General features: G+C 38.6%; 2 protein-coding genes across 11 annotated transcripts in view; one reads left to right on the plus strand and one right to left on the minus strand.

The window, feature by feature from the left end:
• The first annotated feature begins 5,739 nt into the window (after positions 1-5,739).
• LOC129732275 (uncharacterized) lies at positions 5,740-6,927 on the plus strand. The gene has a single exon (XM_055693002.1). It carries the CDS (start codon positions 5,910-5,912, stop codon positions 6,501-6,503), a length of 594 nt encoding a protein of 197 aa, XP_055548977.1. The 5' UTR covers positions 5,740-5,909; the 3' UTR covers positions 6,504-6,927.
• A 1,143-nt stretch (positions 6,928-8,070) lies between these two features.
• Positions 8,071-22,524, minus strand: part of LOC129732272 (serine-rich adhesin for platelets) — a 110,080-nt gene continuing 95,626 nt past the window's right edge. For 6 of the 10 annotated variants that reach the window (XM_055692993.1, XM_055692992.1, XM_055692991.1 and 3 more), the window contains one exon: positions 8,986-10,183. In XM_055692993.1, coding sequence (XP_055548968.1) covers positions 9,821-10,183 — 363 coding nt within the window. In that variant the 3' untranslated portion in view covers positions 8,986-9,820. Of the gene's footprint in view, positions 10,184-22,524 lie in introns of all 10 variants that reach the window. The other 4 variants (XM_055692995.1, XM_055692994.1, XM_055692999.1 and 1 more) reach the window with 4 other exon arrangements.

A 22,524-nucleotide genomic window follows, 5' to 3' on the forward strand; every position in this document is an offset into this window, starting at 1 on the left:
TTTCGTGTGACTAGTGTCACCACAAATCATACATTTTGCTGCCATATGGCAGTTTCGAGTTCCATGACCATAGGCTTGACAATTCCGACATTGAGTAAGATTATGGATTTCTCCATGTCTCTTGAAATTTTCCCACTTTATTCGCACGTTAAATAAAACACGTGCTTTTTCCATACATTTCAAATTATTTACTTTGGTACAATCAAAATGTACTAAGTAATTTTCCTGGTGTATTCCAGTTTGATTATTTTTGGCATTTGCCTTTCGTTTCATCAAAATTACTTGGTTGGGAGCAAAACCAAGTGATTCTGACAAACATTCTTTAATTTCCTCAATAGTTTGGTCATATGAAAGACCTTTCAAAACAGCCTTAAACGGTTCTCGTTTTTTGGCATCAAAAGAATAAAATTTATACATCTTTTCAGTCAAATACTGTAAAAGATGTTTATGGCCATCAAGAGATTCGGCCAAAATACGAATTTCGCCTTGGCGGCCAATATGAAAATTAACTTTCACATCCGACAGAAACGATGGAAGCTCTGATCGAAATGCTTTAAAATTTGCTACAAATACCACAATAGGCGGAACTGTAACCTTCTTCATAACGGCTTTATGCTCAGTATGAGAAGTTTGGATTTCTTGATCCCCAACGAAAGAAAGAATATCATACCTGTTAGTCGAAATTTCAGTGTCACTTGGAGGAGATGCCTCACGTTTCCTTGAAGCCGCATCAAAGCGAGCTTTTTTATTTTTTCCAGGCATAACTGGAAAACTTCACCACACTTTCACTTCACTATAGAATTTAATTATAAATATCTCAAACCAAATTTACTCACTAAACACTCGTTAACGTTAAAAACAAATTTATTACTTTGCGTTTCAACAGGTAGTCTTTCCAGAAGATTGCCTGTTGAAAGCGAAAAACAAAATTTCAATATCTCTCGGTAGTCTAAGACTTAGCCTCGAGCTGTTGGTAAAATGCGACCATACTGTAGGACAGTTCAAGTCGATCGCTAATCGTGGTGCGGGGGTCACTTCACGGTGAAATATATTTCACTCTCACGCTCACTTCACTTTTTTAGACCTATTCCCGATTCCACCTCAAGTGAGGTGACAAAAATCACCTCTGTAGAGTGAGATTGACAGTGAAGTTAAATTGAGAATAGGACAAGTGAAATGAGATTGTTTCCCAGCTCAAAAACTTCCAAGTCCCAAAAAGTCGTTTTTTCCCGTTTTTTTTTTTTGATAACACCAGATCTTGACGTGTTCTGCATTTCTAAGACATTCAGCATCAAGAAAAAAATGTTTTTTTCGGTATCGCAAATTTCCTGAACTAGTTTGCATTTTTTTCATCGGGCAAAAAAATGAAAAATTGACCGCTTTAAGGCACGGATCAAACTCTGATTCGCTTCGTTACTGAAGAATAAATCCAATATTTACCATTAGATCACAAATCGATCAACTTTAAGACTTATGGCATCTTCGTAGAATCATTTCACCGTTCAAAATGGTCGTGAAATAATTCCACGCAAAACGTCGCTTTTTCCGTTCTCACTTCATTGATATGACACTCATAATAACCCAGATTCCACGGCAGATGTCACTTCGCGACGTTTTTCTCACTTACGTGAGTCCAGTAATAGGATTTTGTTCACTTCACTTTGATTTCACCGTGAAGTGACTCCCGTAATAAGCCCCCGTGGCACGTCTGTTTGTCTGTAATATGATGCTTGAAACTCGTTACCAGCGGTAAGCTGTTGATAGATAAATTACAACCTTAAGCGTTTTCTGTAGCAATATTGTGTAATTCTTCTCCATACAGTTTAGTTCATTAATAAAAAAAATAGGCTACAGGAGTTTTCCAATTTTCTTCTTTCGCGGTGACAACGAAGACCAAAGCTTCCTTCGCTGGTTTAAGCTCGTCACTATCAACGACAAATGGGTGGTCAATAACACCTTCCTCCTTACGTATATGCGCAATCCACTCCACATGCTTCCGATTTGCAATTTGCAAACTGACTAAAAGTTTTCTTTCTTCCTCTTTCATTTTTTTTGGAAATCACCCGTACAACTGGGTCTGGGATTGTAAAATCGTTGAGGGAGTCCACGACGACCGAGCGGGCGGGCTGGAAGTTGAAAAAAAAATCGAAGACAGCTGAATGCCCGAAAGATGTAGGATTATTTCAAACGTAATCCGAACCTGTCGATACACGACGCGGCTCTGAAGGCCTAGTTCATTCAGCAAACCATGAAACGAGCCTGGCTTCGTGTATTCAAGATCCGAAAGGCATCGAATCGGCGTGATAAACAAAACACGGCAGCCAAGGAAGCTGTATCGAAAGTGGTTAAAGTTAACCGTATGTGATGGTTATGGATGACGGAACCTACATCACGGCAGACGCAAAGTAGATACCGGGGCTGGATTTTTACGTTGCTTAATCACGGTTTGATGTTCCGGAAGACATAAGGAAGAATAAAGTGAACAAATTTGCCAAAAAATACTTGCTCTGGCAGGCTGGTTTAAAACTGGTAAACTGAGTAAATTGTACATCACAACAGGTACAATTAACAGCGCTATTTCTTGCACCGAGTGCCTCCAGAAGCGTCTGTTGCCCTTCCTGCGGTTCCACGGAGGCGAGACATTATTTTGGACGGACTTGTAATTGTGCTAAAGAACGAGTTGGAGTTGAAGAAAGAATTTACAATTGATTGCTGCTAAATGAACAAATCGGTTGAAAAACGACTGAGTTTTAGACATTCAAAAGCGGACAATTTTTGCTCTTCGCTCTCGATGTTTTCTGTCTAGTTTTCTGTTTTCAAATTTACACTCCTATATGTACCCCGTAACACGTAATTCTACGTCGAAAACGAAATTATGTACGTTCAGAACACAGAAAGTCTGGCAGAGGTTCGATACTTATGTGCCTAAACGGATGGAAATTCTGTTGATAAGCTATACCAATTTTTTAATTGTTCAAAATGTTTTGAAAAACATTTTGTTTTCCTCTAGGTTTTCCTTCGGCTTTGAAATCATGAATTAAAACTGGTCGAAATCCATTGAAACCGTTCACAGGTTGAACCGAGATTTACGAAAATATGTGACAGCTGTCATTATTTTTTAACCGAGTACTAAGTGGTGCCGTTCTCGGCAAAAATTACCGAGACCCGGCAATAAATTTTAAGTGTGTGTAGCCGATGTGATATCCGATGACAGCTCGATTGTTTAGGATATCAAGAGATATGGATGGTGATATGGCCTCGATAGCACGAATTGCCTGATATTAGCTAATATGCGGCGTAGTGTGAACGGGGTATTATATGTTTGTTGATTAACCCTGTACATAAATATATTCTTGAATTATCAGTATATTCTTCAAGCGTATATATTTACACATTTTGAGTAGAATTGGTAAATATTTCGAAAGGTTTTTTGCATCCAAACCTATGGTGCTCCAGAGTAACCATGGTAGAGAGAGGGTTAACCACACCCGCTTTAATGTGTTTACGCGGGTTTTTGTTAACTTTCAATGGAGACCGTGTTACAGATTTTCTATGTATGAAGACATTAAGCCGTATGAATTAAAGCGTTTGCTTTACTCATTTCACGCAAATCTAATGGGAGGAGCAGAGCGAGGGGCGAGACAGCTTTTATCTGAGTTACTCTTATGCTTGGGAGTAACTCTAATTTACTCAATATTACTCCGAAATATCCAGATGATTCACATTTTCGATTACCTTGAGAACAAGAAAAATATATGAGCGGTGAGACCGAGTAACATTCATATTTATATTCGCGGTGGGGAAAAGGTTCAAGGATAGATATTCAGAGACACGAGAGACACTCAGATTTGCTCTTTATTTTTCACGTTTTCTCAGAAAAACTCAAATTTACTCACTTTTATCTGAGTTACTCTTATGCTTGGGAGTTACTCTAATTTTCTCAATATTACTCCGAAATTCTCAGCTGGTTCACATCTTTGATTACCTTGAGAGCAAGAAATATATTTGAACGGTGGGACCGAGCAACATTCATGTCTATATTTGCGATGGGAAAAATGTTTAAGGATGGATATCCAGAGACTCGAGAGTTACTCAGATTTGCTCTTTATTTTTCAGGTTTCCTCAGAAAAACTCGGAAAACCTCAAATTTACTCACTGTCTTACAGCAGTGTCAAATGTGCACCCCTCGGTGTCGTAACTAGCGCGCCCAAAGTGTGAGAAGAACGGCAGTATATCTCCCAGTGGCAATATACTGTGGTGAGAGCGACGAATTAGACAGCGGACGTCAGATACGTCAGCGGAGTGATTTGGCGAAAAAGTTAGTTGGTATAAAGTTGAAAACGTGGTATATTAAATTTGTTGGAGCTAAACTTTGGAATTAAAACTAGTTAAACATAATTTAATTTATATTGGGTGGTGGTAAAAATTGCTAGTGAATTTGAAACTTGAGGTAAAAGACCTAATTATATATTACTTAAAACTTAAACCTAATTAAAATTATTAAAACTAATCCAGGCTAAAATAGTGGCAAGCGCAGATAGTGAATTATAGAAGAAGATTGAGGTTAAAACTAAACGTAAGCACAAATTATTAAAACTACACATTCTACATCTAAAGAAAACTTGTATCCGTAGGAAATTAAAGCGCATTAAACTTCGCAACGAATAAAGTGCTACGATTTTGGAAACTACACAATCGATCTTCATTGTTACCGCGTGACGCTTGTAACAAATCTTTAATTTCGTTTATCGAGTAAGGATGTCTGAACAAAACCCTGCTGATGCTATCGATTCAGGTGAGAGCTTAGCTAGTAAATTCTCTAAGGCGGAAGAAGAACACCCCCCATTTGACCCCGAAAATGAAAATAAACATTCTAATGAAAAATCTCGTGAAATTCCCAAAAAATTGTCGAACGTGCAAATCGAAAGATAATAGCCGCATGGTGCAATGCGATGTCTGTGATGAATGGCATCATTATAGTTGCATGGGTGTCGATCAAGACATTGAAATGATCGCGCACGGCCCTACGTTGTGTATATTTTTCGCCCTTTGGCATCATGGGTTGGGCAATTACGGCCCAGGGACGAGCTTTTCTATTGCCCGACGACACAAACGCAAATCTTCACTAATACAATTTATTCGAGGACTATTTACAACGGGGCAGCGTGACGGCGCTGCCGCCCTACGATTATCGACTTTAACGACTTTATTATCGACGAGTTAACGCTTTTGTTCATACGGCCTCCCGCATAATCAATAACCATAAACGGATGATAATCCATATGGTTTAACGATACCCCATACAGTCGGGACTATAACCCGAACTAGTTGCTAGGCACGTTTTATCCCTTTCCGACCGGGCCTATATAATTGCGTAGGTAGAAGGTGACTTAAACAAAACCTTCTTTCTCGCTCTTTGAGCGTCCTATTCGTTGTTTTATTTTTCACACCGCTAGTGTCAACATCGCAGCTGCTACAAAAAATAAAAAACCGGAGTAAGCAAGTGTTTTTATATAAGACTTGCTTCGATTTAGGTTTTGTTATCAGTCTTTTTTTACCTACACAATTGTGTGGGCTCGGAATTTTGTTTGAAATTTATTATCAAAAGAAAAAATAATATACTTTCCCCTAAAATACCCTATTCTCTACGTTACGATATTTTTCAACGGTCCTTACAACAGCAACAATACGAAATATCCCTTCTCTTTGACGTTTCTCATCGATTGCGAAATCTGTCAATTCAGAAATGTTTTTGTTTGTTTTACATGGTTCCTGATCCGCAAATACCCGGTGTTGTTTTTTGATAGTTAAAAATACCAAAATTATCATAACTGAACGATTATTTTGAACAAAAGTAATACGCAGAATATACAAACACTAAAGGTACTATTAAACTAAACGAAACAGCAATGGATCACAGTGATGACGATGAGTACATCGAAGAGGAAATGTTACTGTTTGTGGATTTCGATAAGTTTATCTCTCAAGACGAACTCACCGATAGCAATGTAAAGATAAAATTCGTAGGAATAGAAACGGAGACTCCGATTATCCAGGTCAATAATGACGTCTACCAAGGTTCATACGATTTTGCCTTAGGAACGAACGTGTTTTTAGAGGAAGACACCGAAGCTAAAAAGTCGATTGATCCTTTATACAGTCCGGATCCGGCGAGGGTATTCAAGTACTCCGGCCAAAGCAACAAGGTTCTCAAGATGCAACGGATATTCGTCACACCAAAAACGGAAGTGGTCAACGTAAAAAACGAACCTGGATCTGGACAGGAAACCGATCAGTATAGGGAGAAAGAACGTTACTTGGTGACTCGGACGTACGAAGAGGCTTTGAATTTGCACCTTCCCGAGGGACAATATCCACCGCGGAGCATCGAACCGGAGAATAACTGCGAGCAGGTGGTCCTCCGAACCAGGCGGATGCTAGCCGGTAGTCCCAGTTTGAGTGATTGTGGCGATGATCCTGCGGATGCGGATTACGTCCCTTGAAAGGAACGTGGTGTGATTCTTTGTTAGTGTTAGCGTAAAGTATTTCAAACTTAAGGAAGTTACAAATTCGACCTACAAATATAGTTAGAGTAATCTTATAATAATAGTTTCTATGTTATTTTTGAAAGAGTCCTTGATATTGTAAAATCGTTCAGTTATTGTAAATTATTGAATGACAATGGAATTTGTGATAAACAGAATCAATAAACCTTCAGGACGCTTTGCTTTATCCTTTGAAGCTTCTGGCTATGAGTATATTTAGACCAAGCAGGCTTTTCTTTTTTTATTTGACGTTCGTTAAATTGTATAATTTGCTGCAATCAAATTTCAGCTGGAACACTCGATTTACATGTTTTGTCGGTGGTTTTTCTTCCTGACAAATGAGGTTTTAAAATATAAACTGAAACGATAAAAAAAAAAATAACATATTCGAAGAACAGAAAGGGCAGGAGGTGTAATTCCATACGATGTGGCGGACATTCATTTTCTTTGATTTTGTCAGCTCCGGATTTATTTAAACTTCGCACAGTTGTTTGGGTATCATTATTAAATAACATGTTTACTTAAACCAAACAACTGTGCGAATTTAATCAAAATCAGTGATCAGTGATGATCGGTCCGAATCGATTCGCTAGTGGTGTATGGAATTCCTTTAAAACGAAACAAAAATCCGGTTAAAATAAAACATTTCATTTGTATGCTTTTTTTACGTAAAATGCAAAAAACTCTTTCGTTATTTCTTTATTGGGAGTTTGAATACAGTAAGTATATAATAAAAAGAGAGGAAACAGAAAGAAAAGTCTAAGATTATAATTACAAATTCTCAGCGCGCTTCATTCTTCCGTGCTTTCATTCGCTGATCCTCACGCGGTGCACATTTTAATTATAGCTCTCTCACATCCCGTCAATCCATGCGCGTCCGAATCTCTCTTCCGGTTGTGTTTTTTTTATCTTCTTCTTCTCGTTATCAGCTCTCGTTTTCTAGGACATTTAGCAGATAACCGACTTCCTAGACAGCGCGGACAGCGAAAAAATAGTTCTTGTTTATCATATACATGCGCTTTCGTACGGCGAGCTTTAATTTGTTTCATAATGTTTTATAATCAGTTTTTAGTACTGATGCGTTCGTCAAACTATCACTCACGTTTTTCTCATGCTTTCTCTTTCTCACTTCCGTCAACCGGGCTACAATCGAAATAATTGGATAATGCAAAACTGCCTTTGTGGCCCTTGATTTGCTGTTAGGTGACTATTCTTTTTTATTTTATTTTTTCACTTGCGTTTGTCGTTAAATTAATGCAATATAGGTTTTACTCTATTACAACACGATAAAATGAATAGAAAACGACGACGATATTTCTCGGTTATCAATGTATAATTCCGTTGTTGTATATCGATTTTTTTTCTTTTGTTTTTCATTTGACGGCTGGAAATCGAAGGGAATGTGGGGAAATGTTTCGCGCCCCCATACAGAGGCTGGAATTCTTTTCGGTATTTAGAATTGTTTCTTCGTCTTATCGATCTACCTGATAGATAGCTAAAATAGTAAGTCTGTATAAACTTTCGCTTAGTTTTGTAATGCTTTATTTATTTTATATTTATAAAGTTGTATCAATTTACGATTTTTTTCTGTATATTCATCACAATGATTAATATTCGTTTGAATGTTGGTTTTTGCTTTAAACTTAACGCTGGTTTGTTTCAGCTGTTGCTGTTTCTTTTTTCTTTCTCCATTAAATCACTCCAATATGTAGCAAACTTTTTTTTTACGATGAGTCATGAGGATTCTTAGATGCAACTAACATTCTCTCCAGCAATGTTTCTCCTTTTTGACGGAAACTTAAAACGAATCTAAATACTGCACAAAATTGTCTTTTTTGGGAAGAAAAAATTTTACATTGTTCGTTAAAAAGTAGAATCTCCAATCGATTTTTTTTTCTCTACACTTTATGTAATTTTGTGTTTGATTTTGCGTAACTAAATGGAGTTACTATACAATTTTGATTTCAATGAAATAGTCTTTTACATAAACACAGCGATAGCAAATATACACAGTGTAATACCTACTCTATCTGGAAGTTTTTTACCATAGTAAATTCAGCATGAAAATTGGGGGTTCGGCAAGTTTTTTCGCATACTTACCATCATTCTCACCATCGGTCCCCGTCGGATTTTAAAACAGCAAATCAGTGACACGGGTCCCCTGGCTCCAGTTGATTGTTTGTTCGTCGGAAGCAGGCTTTAGATATTGTAAACTTTCGGGTTCACCAGGATCTCCATTCACTAACAGTAGTCCTTCATCGGTGCCATTGATCGGAAGAAGATGACGCTGCTGTTGCTGGTGCTGCTGTTGGTGATGGAGGTGATGCAGACTGGCCCCATTGGAACCATGTTGAGTGCCACCGTTACTCGGATGAATCAGATGCTGTTGGGGATGATGCTGATGATGGTGCTGCTGATGATGAGGGTGATGCTCGCTGGTTGCTACACTACTGCTGCTGCTGCTGTTGCTGCTGGCAGTGCTACTACTGGCGGTGCTTGACGGCGACGGGGTCCGGGTCACGCCCAGCTCGAAGTTTGTATCTATGGCGGCCTTTACTGGGGTATAACTAGCAAAAGGAGCGGAGCCTAGAATTAATCGAGGTATAGAACTCAGAACTTTACTCGGGGTAATACGAACAGAAGGAAATTAAGATAAAAAAGCGACAAGAGGGGGGAATATACGCAAATCATTGTTTTACGATAATAATAACTAATAGAAAATTTGGATAGGAAGAATCAATCGATCGTTGTCAGCTAAAATTATCATATGGGAAAGCATTAAAATCCTGTTTTATTGGGTAACAATATTGTTATTATTAAATGTCACAGACGTAACAAATTCTTAACCCCTTGGAATAATTTAGGAAGGGGGGAAGAGTAATCCGATCCGAGAATAACTGTTCTGAATCGAACAGTTTTGATCAGAAATGCTTTTTCGAGACTTTCTTGACGTTTTTGAGGCTGGCAAACGAAACCCAAGAAAGCTACAAGTTTGATTTTCGCAAAGCTTTTGACAGTTCGAGAAATCGAACGATCGAAAGCTTGAATGATGGACGGAAAGAGAACTTTCAGGTGAATACAAAATAAACGAAAAAGTGGTTACTTTGATTTTGATTCATAAATTGCAGTATACATCGACAATAATTTTAGCACTAGAAGCACAGTTAAGCTGCGCGGTTGCATTTCTACGCGCGGTAAAAGTATTGAAAAGCGTACTGTCAAACGAATTGAATGGCGGCGGATAAATTAAAATGCGCAATGAGACAAGTAACCATTTAGGTCGAATCACACGATTGACTCGCTTCCAGCGCAGCCACCGTGCAGGGCCAGAAAGCTGCGCGTAATCTCGTGTACTTTCTCCCCGGTGGAAACACTGCCCTTGCTGTGGCGTTGCTGTTGCTGGCTGGATACAGTGTTAATAACCACCACCGGTGATCTCGCCAAGTGGCGTGGTCGATCTGCTGAACCTGCCGGAGGCCTTCGACGCCGCCGTTGCCGCCTTTGTTCATTAGCACCTCCTCCTCCTCCTCCTTCTCTGCTAGCAGCAATCCCACTATCAAGCAAACCGATGGGGCCGCTGATACTGCTGCTGAACCTGACCGCTTTGCGACGCAGCGGTGCTGACGGTTTGTAAGATTCTAATATGGTCAGATCGGGTGTCCCACCGCCCGTTAGTTAGTGCATCATCATCGTCGTGAGAAATAAGGAAAGAGAAAAATGTCAATTATGTCGTTTGAAAATGCTGCCCGCGAGGTGAAAATAAAACTGATACTAAGTTTTAATGACCCCAGCGGGAAGAGCTGAAATCTTTTCACTCAAGCATTTCTACTCACAGTTCAGGCGCTAAATGGAAATGTTCGACGGATGAATAATGACGGTCTGTTAGCAGCTAATAGCACGGATGCAATCGGAAAAGATCATTTGTTCAATGTATTTAGGACTTTGTTTGGGAGCTACAATAAATTTCAAGTGTTACAAACATCCGATAGTATAAAAATAAAACGTTTATTTTCATTGCATAGAGTAGTAAAAGGAGAGGTGCTTTCTTTTTCGCTGGTCGTGAACAGATCCGCTGTTAACATGCCCAATAAGTTCTGTGAAAGCATTGGGTAAAAAGTTATAAGGAAACGAAGCTGACAGTATTCGATTACATTTTACAAGGCAGCGATGGCGCGTAAAAACGCCGATCCTTTCATTAGACGAATTGTTACTTTTATTGGTATCTTCTGGTTAATCCATTTCATTCACACACACATGCACATCAGCGTATAACATGCAACTTTTAATTAACTAACCAGAGAACCATGCAATTCACAGCACGCACAATTGAACTGCATTCGAGTGGTCATTGGGCTGTGAAATAAACCCGCATAGAGGACAGGTTCTGTGGCTCTCCGAATGGAACTTGTTTTGTTACTTTGTAGTTGGAAGCGCAAGCTCAGTTAAAAGTTATTTCCGATTTAATTGCAACTACAATTAGTGCATGTATTGGTAACTGCAGTAAAACATACAATTAACCAGTGGCGGCTCATAACATAAGTTTTTTTTCTAATTGCTAGAAAAATATAAAACAAAATATAAATTGACAAAGAGTCGAAGAAATTAACACGAATGACAAACAAGCAGAAAAAGTTAAGGAAACGTCACAAAAATTGGATGAAATTGAAACTGAATGAACAAATGTAAATCAAACATGGCAAAACATTTGTGAAAATCCTTCAAAATCATAACATATTAAGGTTCTTTATGTAATCGTGAATGTTAACAACATTTATAAAGATTGAATACACTGGTCGACAAAAGCGAGAAAAATGCCCTAGGGAAATCGGAAAGATAAGAAAGATTATAGCTTTTTAACCGTTTCTGTGTATTTTTGGAGCACTCTGCCAGTTCGGAACTGCATTAAGTCTTTAGAAACTAACACTTACACGAGTTTTCCAGTAAGCAATTACTCTGTGGCCTTTTGACGCACTTCCTAACTGGCTAGGGGCAACAAAATTCACCGGAATGGTTAATAAACTGTTATCTTTTATAATTTTCCATTATTTTATTCTGAAAAATAAATGAATAATGCATACAAAAACTATCAAAAATTATCAGAATCAGAGGCGTATATATTATTGTAAGAATTGCTTAAATAAAAAAAAATGCGTTGAATAATTAACATATATCTTCGCCTTCGATAGGGCCCTAAATTCATAAAAATCGGAATATAATTGATAGCTGTATATGTATTAAAACCGCAGCATAACATTTTTCGGTTTAAAATTGAAGTGGAGAGATTGAATATTATTCACCATTATATCGATTTAAACAATAAGATACCAAACATGTTTGACAAAGCCCTGGAACTCGAAAACTTTTAAAATGCTTTGATTCTGAACAGAGCTGACTAACATTTTTTAGTAAATATTATTTACTAGTTGAACGTTTCCGGCATTGCTTGGGATTGAAGGTTCCGAATTAAGAACAATTGCTTATATTTTACTGCCACTTTATTACAATTCACTTCAGAAACATTACGTCACAATTCATATCTTATCACTTCAAAAAAAAAAAAACATCCCTATTCTAAGGACGCTCAAAGTGAAAATACTTATATTGGATTCTATTTGAGAATTTTAAGAAGCTTAACACAAACCGGAAGTAGCCATTTCGGATTTCAATATGGCGTTTGTAGTTGATTCTCGGCTCTTGAGCATTATTTCGATGCCCATATTAGATAATATTTGGCCATTTCAGGCTGCATTCTAATAAAGGGTTGCCATCTAGGATTTCAAAACGGCATCAAAGATCGGATTCTGGACTCGGTATCATCCCGGTTCTTAATTGGAATGCATTTCAGAAACAGAGGGGACAATATCAATCAGACCAACTCCGTTAGGGGCCATCCACATTTCATGTGGACAGGGATAGGGTTGTAAAATGTCCACAGTCCATACAAATTTTTTAGAATTTATCTATGTGACATGTGGACGGCCTCTTACGGAATTTCATATTTATATATAAAAGACTAGGTAACTCGGCAAACCTTGTCTTGCCCGTTTTTTCTCTTTATTGATTCTGTCTTATAGCTGAAGTGAGAATTTTATGTTTCGATCGGTCCTGCCTGGTCAAAAATGAGACCCTTTTCTCGCAAAAGGGGGGAGGATCATGTGAAGAAAAATTGTTATTGTATGTTTGAGTATCGTTCGAATTCTTGATATTACATTGAAAAGATTTAATATAACTTAAGTTTTTTTTTAAATGGGTAAGAAGATGCTAATATGTGGACAAACTCATAGAATTTTGATATTTGGTTTTAAAACAAAATGGTGCCGAAAAAACATTGAAAATTTCCGATTTTCCAAAAATGCTAAATGGCGCCATTACCCCTTAAGTTGAAATGGGTCCAAATTCGGGGAAATTTATTTTTGCATCAAAATACAGCAAATTATCATACATAGAAGCCAAGGCAAAAAAATGTGCCCTGATTGTTGACTTCCAAGAATTTCATTTAGAAAGATAAAATTCAAATCGTTGGCATCTTTGTTTGTCGCCACTATGACTGCAAGTGCAACTGATTCTAGACGATATTCGGAAGGACATTTGTAATAAGTTTTTCTTTCGTCGATATTGATCGACAGAAATATTGCGCAAATTTTTCCACGACAGCAAGTTTGACGTAACACTACATAAGGCTGTCTGTTCAATTGAATTGACTATTGCATTCGAGAGTGATCGCAAGTGATACGTTCAAAACAACTTCTCCTTTTCAATTAGGGTAGGGAACATATTCTAAGCAGCTTTAGGAACCGCCTGTGTATTCAGACGAAGTACCCGAAATGTGTTCGGTGAAATTAAAACAGTAGTAACAGTAGTAGTCTCTATCGTTTTCTCTGTCAGAATATGTTTTCAGATTCTAAAACTATGTTAGCAAACTTCAACAATCATCAATTAAAGTTACCAATCGAGAGACACTATTCCAATCACCCCAAACCTATTTTACGCAATTTCCGTCTGTTTTGCAGGCGTTTTTTCAGCACCCGAAGTGACTCCTGGATGGCTGCAATATAGGTCGATTTGTTTCGAATGGTTGTTGTTCACAGATTTCTTTGTGATTAACGGTATTTCTTATATTCGTAAGACAGCTAGACAACCAAAGTTTTCGTTTCCATAATTGAAACTGTCGGTATTGATCAAAATGCAGGAGTTTGAGGCCTGTTTTCTTCGACTGATTAAAATAGGCGCTACTGCTTAAGCCGTTCCTTACCCTATTCTTTGAATTATAAACGTTAATATTACGATGTATCAATATGTTTTTTATCTAACACTAATGAAATAACTCTGCAAATAATATGGTGGCCCCGAAAAGATTCAAAATTGCAGCCGGGTCGATTATCAGCCTATGAGCGAGCGTCAGCATCCCGATTACCAGAGTTAGATTCCTATGGCTTGATTAGTTCTCGAGTTATACAGAAATTTATGCTTCGTTTGTATGGGAACCCTCTCTTCTAGGACATCTCCGGCCCCAACAATGATATAAATGTTTCTGTAATTTTGAAATCTATACAGATCAAGCAAACAAAACTTCATTTTTATATGTTTAGATCTGTGTTTTGTTTGTATGGTAGCCGCCCCCTTTTCAGAGGAGGGAGGTGTGTCTCCGTCGATATCAGAGCGGGGAACAGTAGACGTTTAGGAGACTGAGCTGGTTTCTTCACAGATCATCAATCTCCTGCGTTTGGGTATAGTTCATTCCGTGCCAATTCGCTCGATTGGCATGGAATGAACAATTGATGATCGACGATCGAGGAATCTTTCCAAAGGTAAATAATAATTTTGACAACCAGGTAGCACCAGCTGTATTCGTACGCGAACATCCTGGCCCTTCAGAAGTCGCTTTTTCTGAAGACGTTGAATTGCTGTTCCCTTGATGGCAGAAGTTGACCTGTCTACTTCTATTCGATGTTTGTTATGTTTACCGGGCGATTGAACGTGGTTCTGCCAGCTGTATTTTATCGAATTTGGTCTTGTTTTTTTCCCATTTCAGGTGACTCAGATGCATCGGGATGAAATTAGCGACGAAATTGGTTGATGAGATGAGTCATTGCTGTTGTGGGCGGTGCGGAAAGTGACAACCCGTAGGATTCCATCGGCTCCTGGATGTAATTGATCAATCCTAGCGGTCGGTCAGAGCATTGATGGCGTTCTTTCGTCCATAAGCAGTGGACCCATTTGTATCTTGATAAGTGGCTCGCACCACTTTGCTCTTGGCTTCCCTTGATCTGGAATTTCTTCAGAACTAGCAGCAAATTGTTTAGTCGATTGCAAGAAACTTCCAAGGTCAAAATTAGGAACTAGTTTGAGTGCGGACCCAACCAACAAATGACCAGGAGTAAGGACCTCGTCAGGACATACCACAATAGATCAAATAATGGTCGCAGTGGTTTAGTCTTCTACAAGGGAAAAAAGTACTTTGTCATCAGTTGGATCGTCGTTTAAAGGTGTAAGAGGGGGGGGGGGGGTGTTGGGATGCTGCTTAAATTCGATCTGCGTCAATAATGTCTCCATATCTAGGTTTCTAGGTGGAATGAATGGCTGCCTCCTAAATGCCGCCGAATGTGAAGCCTTCGGAGGGTTGAAGATCCAGTATCGCAGGCGTAGAACATTAACCAGAAACTGAGGGCGGCATGCAAATGGTTGTGGTGTAGCGAACGAAGCAGAAGAGTGGATAGTGGGGTTTTCCTGGAGCGCTTGATTTAGACGGCCGCCGATTCTCATCATCTGATCACTGCGAATAAATGGTTCTAACCAACGAAGTTTGACTTTGAATGCGATTGAGTTTTGCAGTGCTTTCCATTCCTCACGACTGTGGTTGTATCAGAAACCTAAGAAGCTGAGGAACGGATGTGATGGTGATTTAGATGGTTCGAATTTTGGTTTGGGTTGCAAGGTTGGGTCATGGGTGACAGCTGCTGTTGCGTTCACTGGTACCTGACATGTTTCAGGAAAAGCATCCTCGTTTTGTGTAAGTGTTGATTGGTTTGGTTAGAACATAGGGTCGAGTTGTAACCATGGTGGCCCGTGTCACCACAGGTAGTCGTTCAGATTTTTTTTCTGCTTTTGTTCCGTGTGAGATGCAATCCGCGGGATTGACTTGGCCAGTAGCGTAATTCCAAGTGCAGTTTGACGTTGACTGTTGAATTTTTGATACGCGGTACGCGACCCAGAATGATTCACAGATTTGTGAATTTGTTCACGTAAAGTTAAGACTTGGCAGTCACTGTGTCCTTTCAGTTCACATATTTTCTGCTCTAATAACGCACAAAAAATGTGTGGAAAGCATAACGCATCAGCTGCACAAGGAATACATAGAAATGATTCAAATTCAAATGTGTATCATTACTACACGGAAAGGGAAATCGTCTTGCGCCATTATTCACGTCCACTATAACCAGAGCCTCACACTGCTGAGCAAAGCGACGCACTTGCTTAAAGATACACGCAAAAGCTGAAGTCTTGTACAACCATTGTGTCTTCTCGATTCGCACAAATGTTGCACAGAAATCGCACAATAAATGTGTGAAACCCATAACGCAACAGTTGTACTGCGAATACATTGACATAGAATGAAATCAGAATATGTATCATATACAGACACTTTATTTCTCACGTCGAGTGTATTAGTGACTGCACGCGCTTTTTTCTCAAGCGACGAGAGAAATTTCTCTCTCGCTCGTAGAATTTCCATGTATGTGCGACAAATTACAATTTGCAGGTTCCTCTTTCGCTTCTTTTTCGGTTCGGATTGCGACGCGCAAGGCGATATCTCGTTGCTTTACGAAATGAGCGAGACACCTCTGCTGTACATACTTGATACCAGTGTCTCTCACTTATACTGTCGGTGCGTGCTTGCTGCTATTCAGAGGAATGCATGAAGAAGAAAAAGTATCTCGAAAGCGTGTGTGCAAAAAAATTGAAAAGCGTAGCTTATGTCTCGTCCTCAAGCAGAAAGGAGGAGAATGGTTTTGCTTCTCGCTCGCTTTGCAATGCGGCTTGATACCAGTTGAAACTGTTTAGGTGTAGTAGTTTGGAGCTGCCAACTACATTGGAGAAACGCTAGAGCATTAATTGCGTTATGCCCAACACGCAATCACTGTACTGGTTCCGAATTACATCAACAATTGCGCTAAAAACGCACAATTTTGTACTGGTTTCGCACCATCCAACTTTTGCGTGTAGCAGCAAATCGTGTGTATATGTGGAGCTTGCAAAAAAAAAACCGCTGTAGAATCAGAAATATTTCTCCAGAGAGATAGCAAAATGGTGTGATATTTTCCACACAAAAGGACAATACGCTTAAACACAACAGAGATCACTGCAGAACGTGCTTTTGCTGTGAGAGAAACATAAAGGTAGCAAAGTAGACAACGGTGTCTGCAACTCGAAACTGAAAAAAAAAATAATCCAGCCGTCCGTCACGCATGTTTACTTTTCGAATTATATCGAATTGATTTCAGCAGTGTACTCCGCGCGACGTTTTGCTATGTATTCTCTCTAGAGTGATTCACCACTCTGCTGTGGTGTAAGCCGAGTAGCCACGTTTATACATGTATTTTTTTTTTTCGAAAATATCTGGTTCTCTGTATCTCGGGCCCAAGCAGTCTCCTGAAAAACGTTACCAATACCACTAAAAATCATTATGATCATTATGATTATGGCCAATAACATGTTATAGAAAAAATGGATTTTCTCAGGCATCTCTATAACGGCGCATTTTTTGAATATATCTAATGAAAACTCTTGAGTTGCACTACAAAACGTATTATTTGGATTTTAATCCTAGATCTATTGGCAGGAGAAAAACTACTGTGAAAATCACCTTATTTTTTTAGAAAAATGCGAATATTTCATCATGTATTCTCGATAGCAACTTACAATAACCCTCATTTTGTTGCCTTTATAGAGTAGAATAAACATGCCAATTTTCATGACAATCGATTCAGTTTACACAAAGTTATAACAATTTTACGTTTTTAGCAACATCAATTTTTGACGTGCTTTTTTACCCCACTTACCCCTTTTCAAAAAATCTGACATTATGCAAAACATTGTTCTATTATATAGATAAACAAACCACGAAAGTTTCAGTCCAATCGGAGAACCTCGATACAACCTCCCTTGTAAAGGTGGTTGCGGTTCTCGCGAATTGGCTCTCAAAGGCCCATTCACGTAGGATGAATTCTCCTTTAGCCAGGAGTGAGTCAAGTTGTTCTCGAAGCTCGATGGCTTTCTCTACGATTTCTGCTCCGGAATCATCCACAGAAAATCTTTGCGCGGGAAGTGAGCAGCTTCAGGAAAGCCATGTTGTTCGTCGTCGGCCAGAACTCTTGCAGCCTGGAAGGATACACAAGCTGTCCCATAGGTAACCGTTTGCAGCTCGTTCAGCAGCGTGTCCAGTGATAAATCAGGTGAGCTCCTCCATAGGATTCTAAGTAATGCGGCGGCGCGGTCATCAACGGAAAATCTGCTTTGCATCAGCAATTACCATGACATGATGAATTCCACCCCGAATGCTAATGGATCTCATATAATCTTGGATGATGGGCTCCACCATAGGTGCATCGTGCAGGGAAGGGCCTTGGCTCGTTTTCCAGGACGCGGAAAATTACGACATAAGAAATTTTACCATGATTTTTTCTATCATGTATAATCATTGAATTAACGAGAAATTTAAATTCAAGAAATTCTAACAAGTAGAATGTACACATTAAAACAAAAACTGAGATCTTGAAACCTTGGAATAAAATCAAATGAAAGACATAACAAAACCTCATAAAGTTCGGGAAAAGCGAGTAATGAGGAATGTGCGTAGTAGTGTTCGACATCGAACCGGGTAGGGTCCGGTAAAAGTCCGGACGAAGTCCGATCGGACCGGAACCTTCAAAGTCCGATTATTTTCCGGACCGGACCGGAACGGAGCCATCCGGACTTCGGAACGGACCCGGTAATGCTTTCCGGACCCCGGCATTTTCGGTGAAAAAAAAATTTATTCAATTGAGGTCATAGAACGCAGTAAGTTGTTCATTCTTTTTGATTTTCTTCGCTGCTTTTATTGAAAGTCTACCCATATGGCCTTGCTCGCCTTTTTAACCTGTAATATATGCTTTAATTGATCACATATTCTTCTTTCTATCTATATCTATAAAGGCGAATGTCTGTCCGTCTGTTCCCTATTAACTCAAAAACTGCTGAACAGATTGCTGTGAAAATTTGTACATAGGGGTTTTCGAGTTCGAGGAGTAACCCTGATATATCAGTTTTGCTCTATCTCATAAGCGTAGGCAAAGGGGGGTAAATTGGTGGTTTATGACCGTAGAAACTTTCTCCCCGATAACAGTGCAATTTATATACAGATTTTTTGAGTCTGAGATGTATTTTTGCGACGTTACTGTATTATGTTAGGCCTCTGAGACGTCGCAAGGACGAGGAGGGGAGAGGGGTGAACGATGTTAACCTTTGATGATTTTAAATCTGCTGGATCGATTAGAAATAAATTCGGTATGTAGAATCTATGGTAGCTGTTGTATTTCAAAGGTTTTGAATTTTTTATATTTCATTAGTGTGGCAAGGAGAAGGGGGGTTGAAAATTAACTATGTATTTGTAAGCTCCTCAGCACTTAACTTGCTTACTGTGCCTACTTGCTTCGATTGGTGGGTATGTTGTTATAACATTGTTTTTATTAGTATCCCAGTTTCGTAGCAAGGGGTGAAGGTATACTAATTCTATTATTTGTAAACTATTAAAATGCACATCGTGAAAGTTTATATACAGAATATGAGACGTGGTTTTGTGACAATTCTGCCATCTGAGACTTTGTTATTTCGCAGTGGCGTAGTTAGAGGAAAGGGGAGAGGGGGGGGGGGTAGATGAATGTGGTCAATCTTTATTAATTTTTAAACCGCTTAATCGATTGTTATTTAATTTGGTAAATACAGGTCATAAAGTAGCATGTTTCAAAAACTTTAAATTATGTCTAACTCATACAGGAAGGGAAAAAGCGGGGTAGCAACTACAAATTTGTTCATTGTAAACTCCTAAACACCAAACATGAACACTTCGAAACACCAAAGATGATCATTGTGTTGTTCTGTACAAATACGAATCCGGTGATATTGAATTTTCTGTATTTCGGTGGCGTAGTTGAAGAAAGGAGGAGTATTGCAACAACCTTCATTATTTTTGAATTGTCTTATACTTCATAAATTTGTTTTTTTTTTTGTATTGCAAAGTAGAGATTTCTATCATCATTTAATATGATTGCAAGGTGTTTTACGTCTCAAGGGTGTTTTAATGATGTTGGTTTCCAACAGACTTTCTTTGCTTTCGCAACAGTGGACTGGGAAATTTCTTACGCCTCCTTCAATATGCGGCAAAATTGTAATGTTATGACGGGAACGAACTGTTGAACTATTAAAAATGTCGAGACATGTTTTGAACTCAGACTTCGACCAGTTAGAACGAAAAGAAGGCCAATAAAGCTATTTTCGAAACCGAGGTATAACCCAATATAAATATTTCTTAAACCAGAACAGTGCCGAGACTGGAAATCAAATCTAGACGCAATTTTGTAATCCAAGATGGCGACATCCGGTTTCAGAAAATTATCGAACACCGACTATTATGGTTTGTCATGGAGCCAAAATGATACCCAGAGACCGAAACGGCACCACTTTGAAACTCATAGAGTCTACCGCCAGTTTTGACGTTAATTAATTGGAATGGCAGTTTTGAAAGCAACTATTAAAGACCAAAGTTTTGCAAAATGGCGTGAGGGTTGTGAAGTTTAAAAATATTTAATAGTACTATCAGGAAAACCGAAACCCCGTGGTCCCCGTGGTTCTGTGGTAAGCGATGTCAGTCGGCTAGTTCTCCCACACGGTTGTGATGTCGGGTTCAATTCCCGATCAGATCTAGGATCTTTTCGAGCTGGAAATTTTGTCGACTCAGCACTGGGGCACGGTGTATCGTTGTACTTTATCCTATAACATTCCAAATGTGAGGGGACAAAATGATGCGTTGCCCCATCGGACAAGAGTTGGCGCCTATGAAAATAGGCAAAAAGAACATTCCGGAATCGCTATGATACCCAGATATCCGGTTTACAGAAATGACCGAATACTTCGGTGGTATTTATTGGTTGTTTTTGACGTCAAATCCAAGATGGCAATTTCCGGTTTCAGGATAAATACCAAAAATGATTAGTGGAAGTTATTGACATAAACATATTGATACAAGATAAACCATCGTATTCTTATCGACTATCATTCAAAGAATTATTGAAAAAGAGCAGTTTACTTCGAATTTATCCCTAGCGATCGCTCTTACATGCAATAATGCAAGCCATGTAGCAAACAGTTTTATGTTATATTGTTAAACATCAAATTTGCGGTCGTGGCTTTGCAAACAACATTACTAGATAATACCTCATTCAAGTTAAAATTGAATGTATCCCTGGCCAAACAAATATGCCAGAATTTCCGAAAATTTTTATTACAAATGAAAAAACATTACATATAAGTTTGGTTTCTCTCAATGTTCTCTTTATGTGCATGTGAAGAAATGTAAATTTAAACGCGTGTTTTCATTGCATGGTAATGTTATTATATGTTTGAAATTATGGCACATTTGAGAGATATATAATTGTCGTCACAGGCTAAGAGGCGCAGCAACGCGGGCCGGGTATCAACTAGTGTTTCTTATGAAATTAGAAAGACACTGATTGTTACCTTTTTATTTCAATTTTGCTCCTGCTATCCCTTCGAAACTAGTGAACAACTGATAGACTCGCACAACTTGTTCTGAGTTTGTGCTTAATTGAATGCCATCGGCATACATGCTCAATAAGGTGTCCCAAAATTGCATCAAGTCTGGAATCCCGGGGGTTCACCCTCCAGATGATAGGAAATGGTATTACGAACAAACTTTTGTTCGGCGTCAGCTCTAGAAAGTGATGTTTTCAACTGGGCCCGATGACTTTTTTGAAAAAAATCTGTTTTTGTTATGTTATATCAAAAAAAAAAGTCCAGTTATTAAATTTTCCATGAAACCTAATCCTTTTATATTTTTTGCAGGTTCCTTAGGGTCCAAACAATAAAAAGTTGAATTTTAATGTTTTCCTACAATAATCAAGGTCGAGTAAAAAAAAATTGAATAAATAATATCAAGTTTACTAAAGGGGAGGAAATGTATGTAATTTAACGAGAATGCGAAAAATGAACAAGGACAGAAAGTATGACTTAAAATTAGAAAAAAATCTCATCCAGATGGAACTCAAACCCGCAATCTCCGGTGACTTCGGCACAGTGTTTTGGAGAGTTGCCGGGTCTGCAGACTGCACTTGTGGTATCTTCCGGAAGTCAATGTTAGCCTGGAAAACGACATTTCAAGAGTGAAAAAATGTTCGTCTATAAAAAACTTAGTAGACTCACAAAAGTCACTAAAGTTTTTTCGATAGACTGCGGCTTGATATCAATTTTTTTATTTAGAAAGATCTCAAGGCCTGGATAGACAGAAATGATTATCTTGATGCCAAATCGAAATGTTGTAGCTTAACAATTATCATTGACCCTGCAGAACGGGCCCTTTGAGTAGCAGGTGATTTAGTTGAAATTGTAATACTATCTGATACGGCAAATGAACATTTTTGTATTGGAGAACATCAAAATGCAACTTTTTATTTCACAGTAAATCACGAATAACTCAAAATCAAGTTATTTTAGAGTTATGCAGTCTTTGGCAAAGATTTTTCCCATAAAATTTCCTATCTTTTCATGATATTCAGTTGGGGGTAGCATTAGGCTTGATACCCACTTTCATTGATTGAATGTCAAAATGTACTTGAAAAATCTCTTTTCCGAAGGATAGACATTTTTTAGGAAAATAAATTGACGATAAACAACCCGAAATAAATATTTCTCTTATAGCTTTGGCCCT

Source organism: Wyeomyia smithii, chromosome 3 (assembly GCF_029784165.1).
Source record: "Wyeomyia smithii strain HCP4-BCI-WySm-NY-G18 chromosome 3, ASM2978416v1, whole genome shotgun sequence".
NCBI lineage: Eukaryota > Metazoa > Arthropoda > Insecta > Diptera > Culicidae > Wyeomyia > Wyeomyia smithii.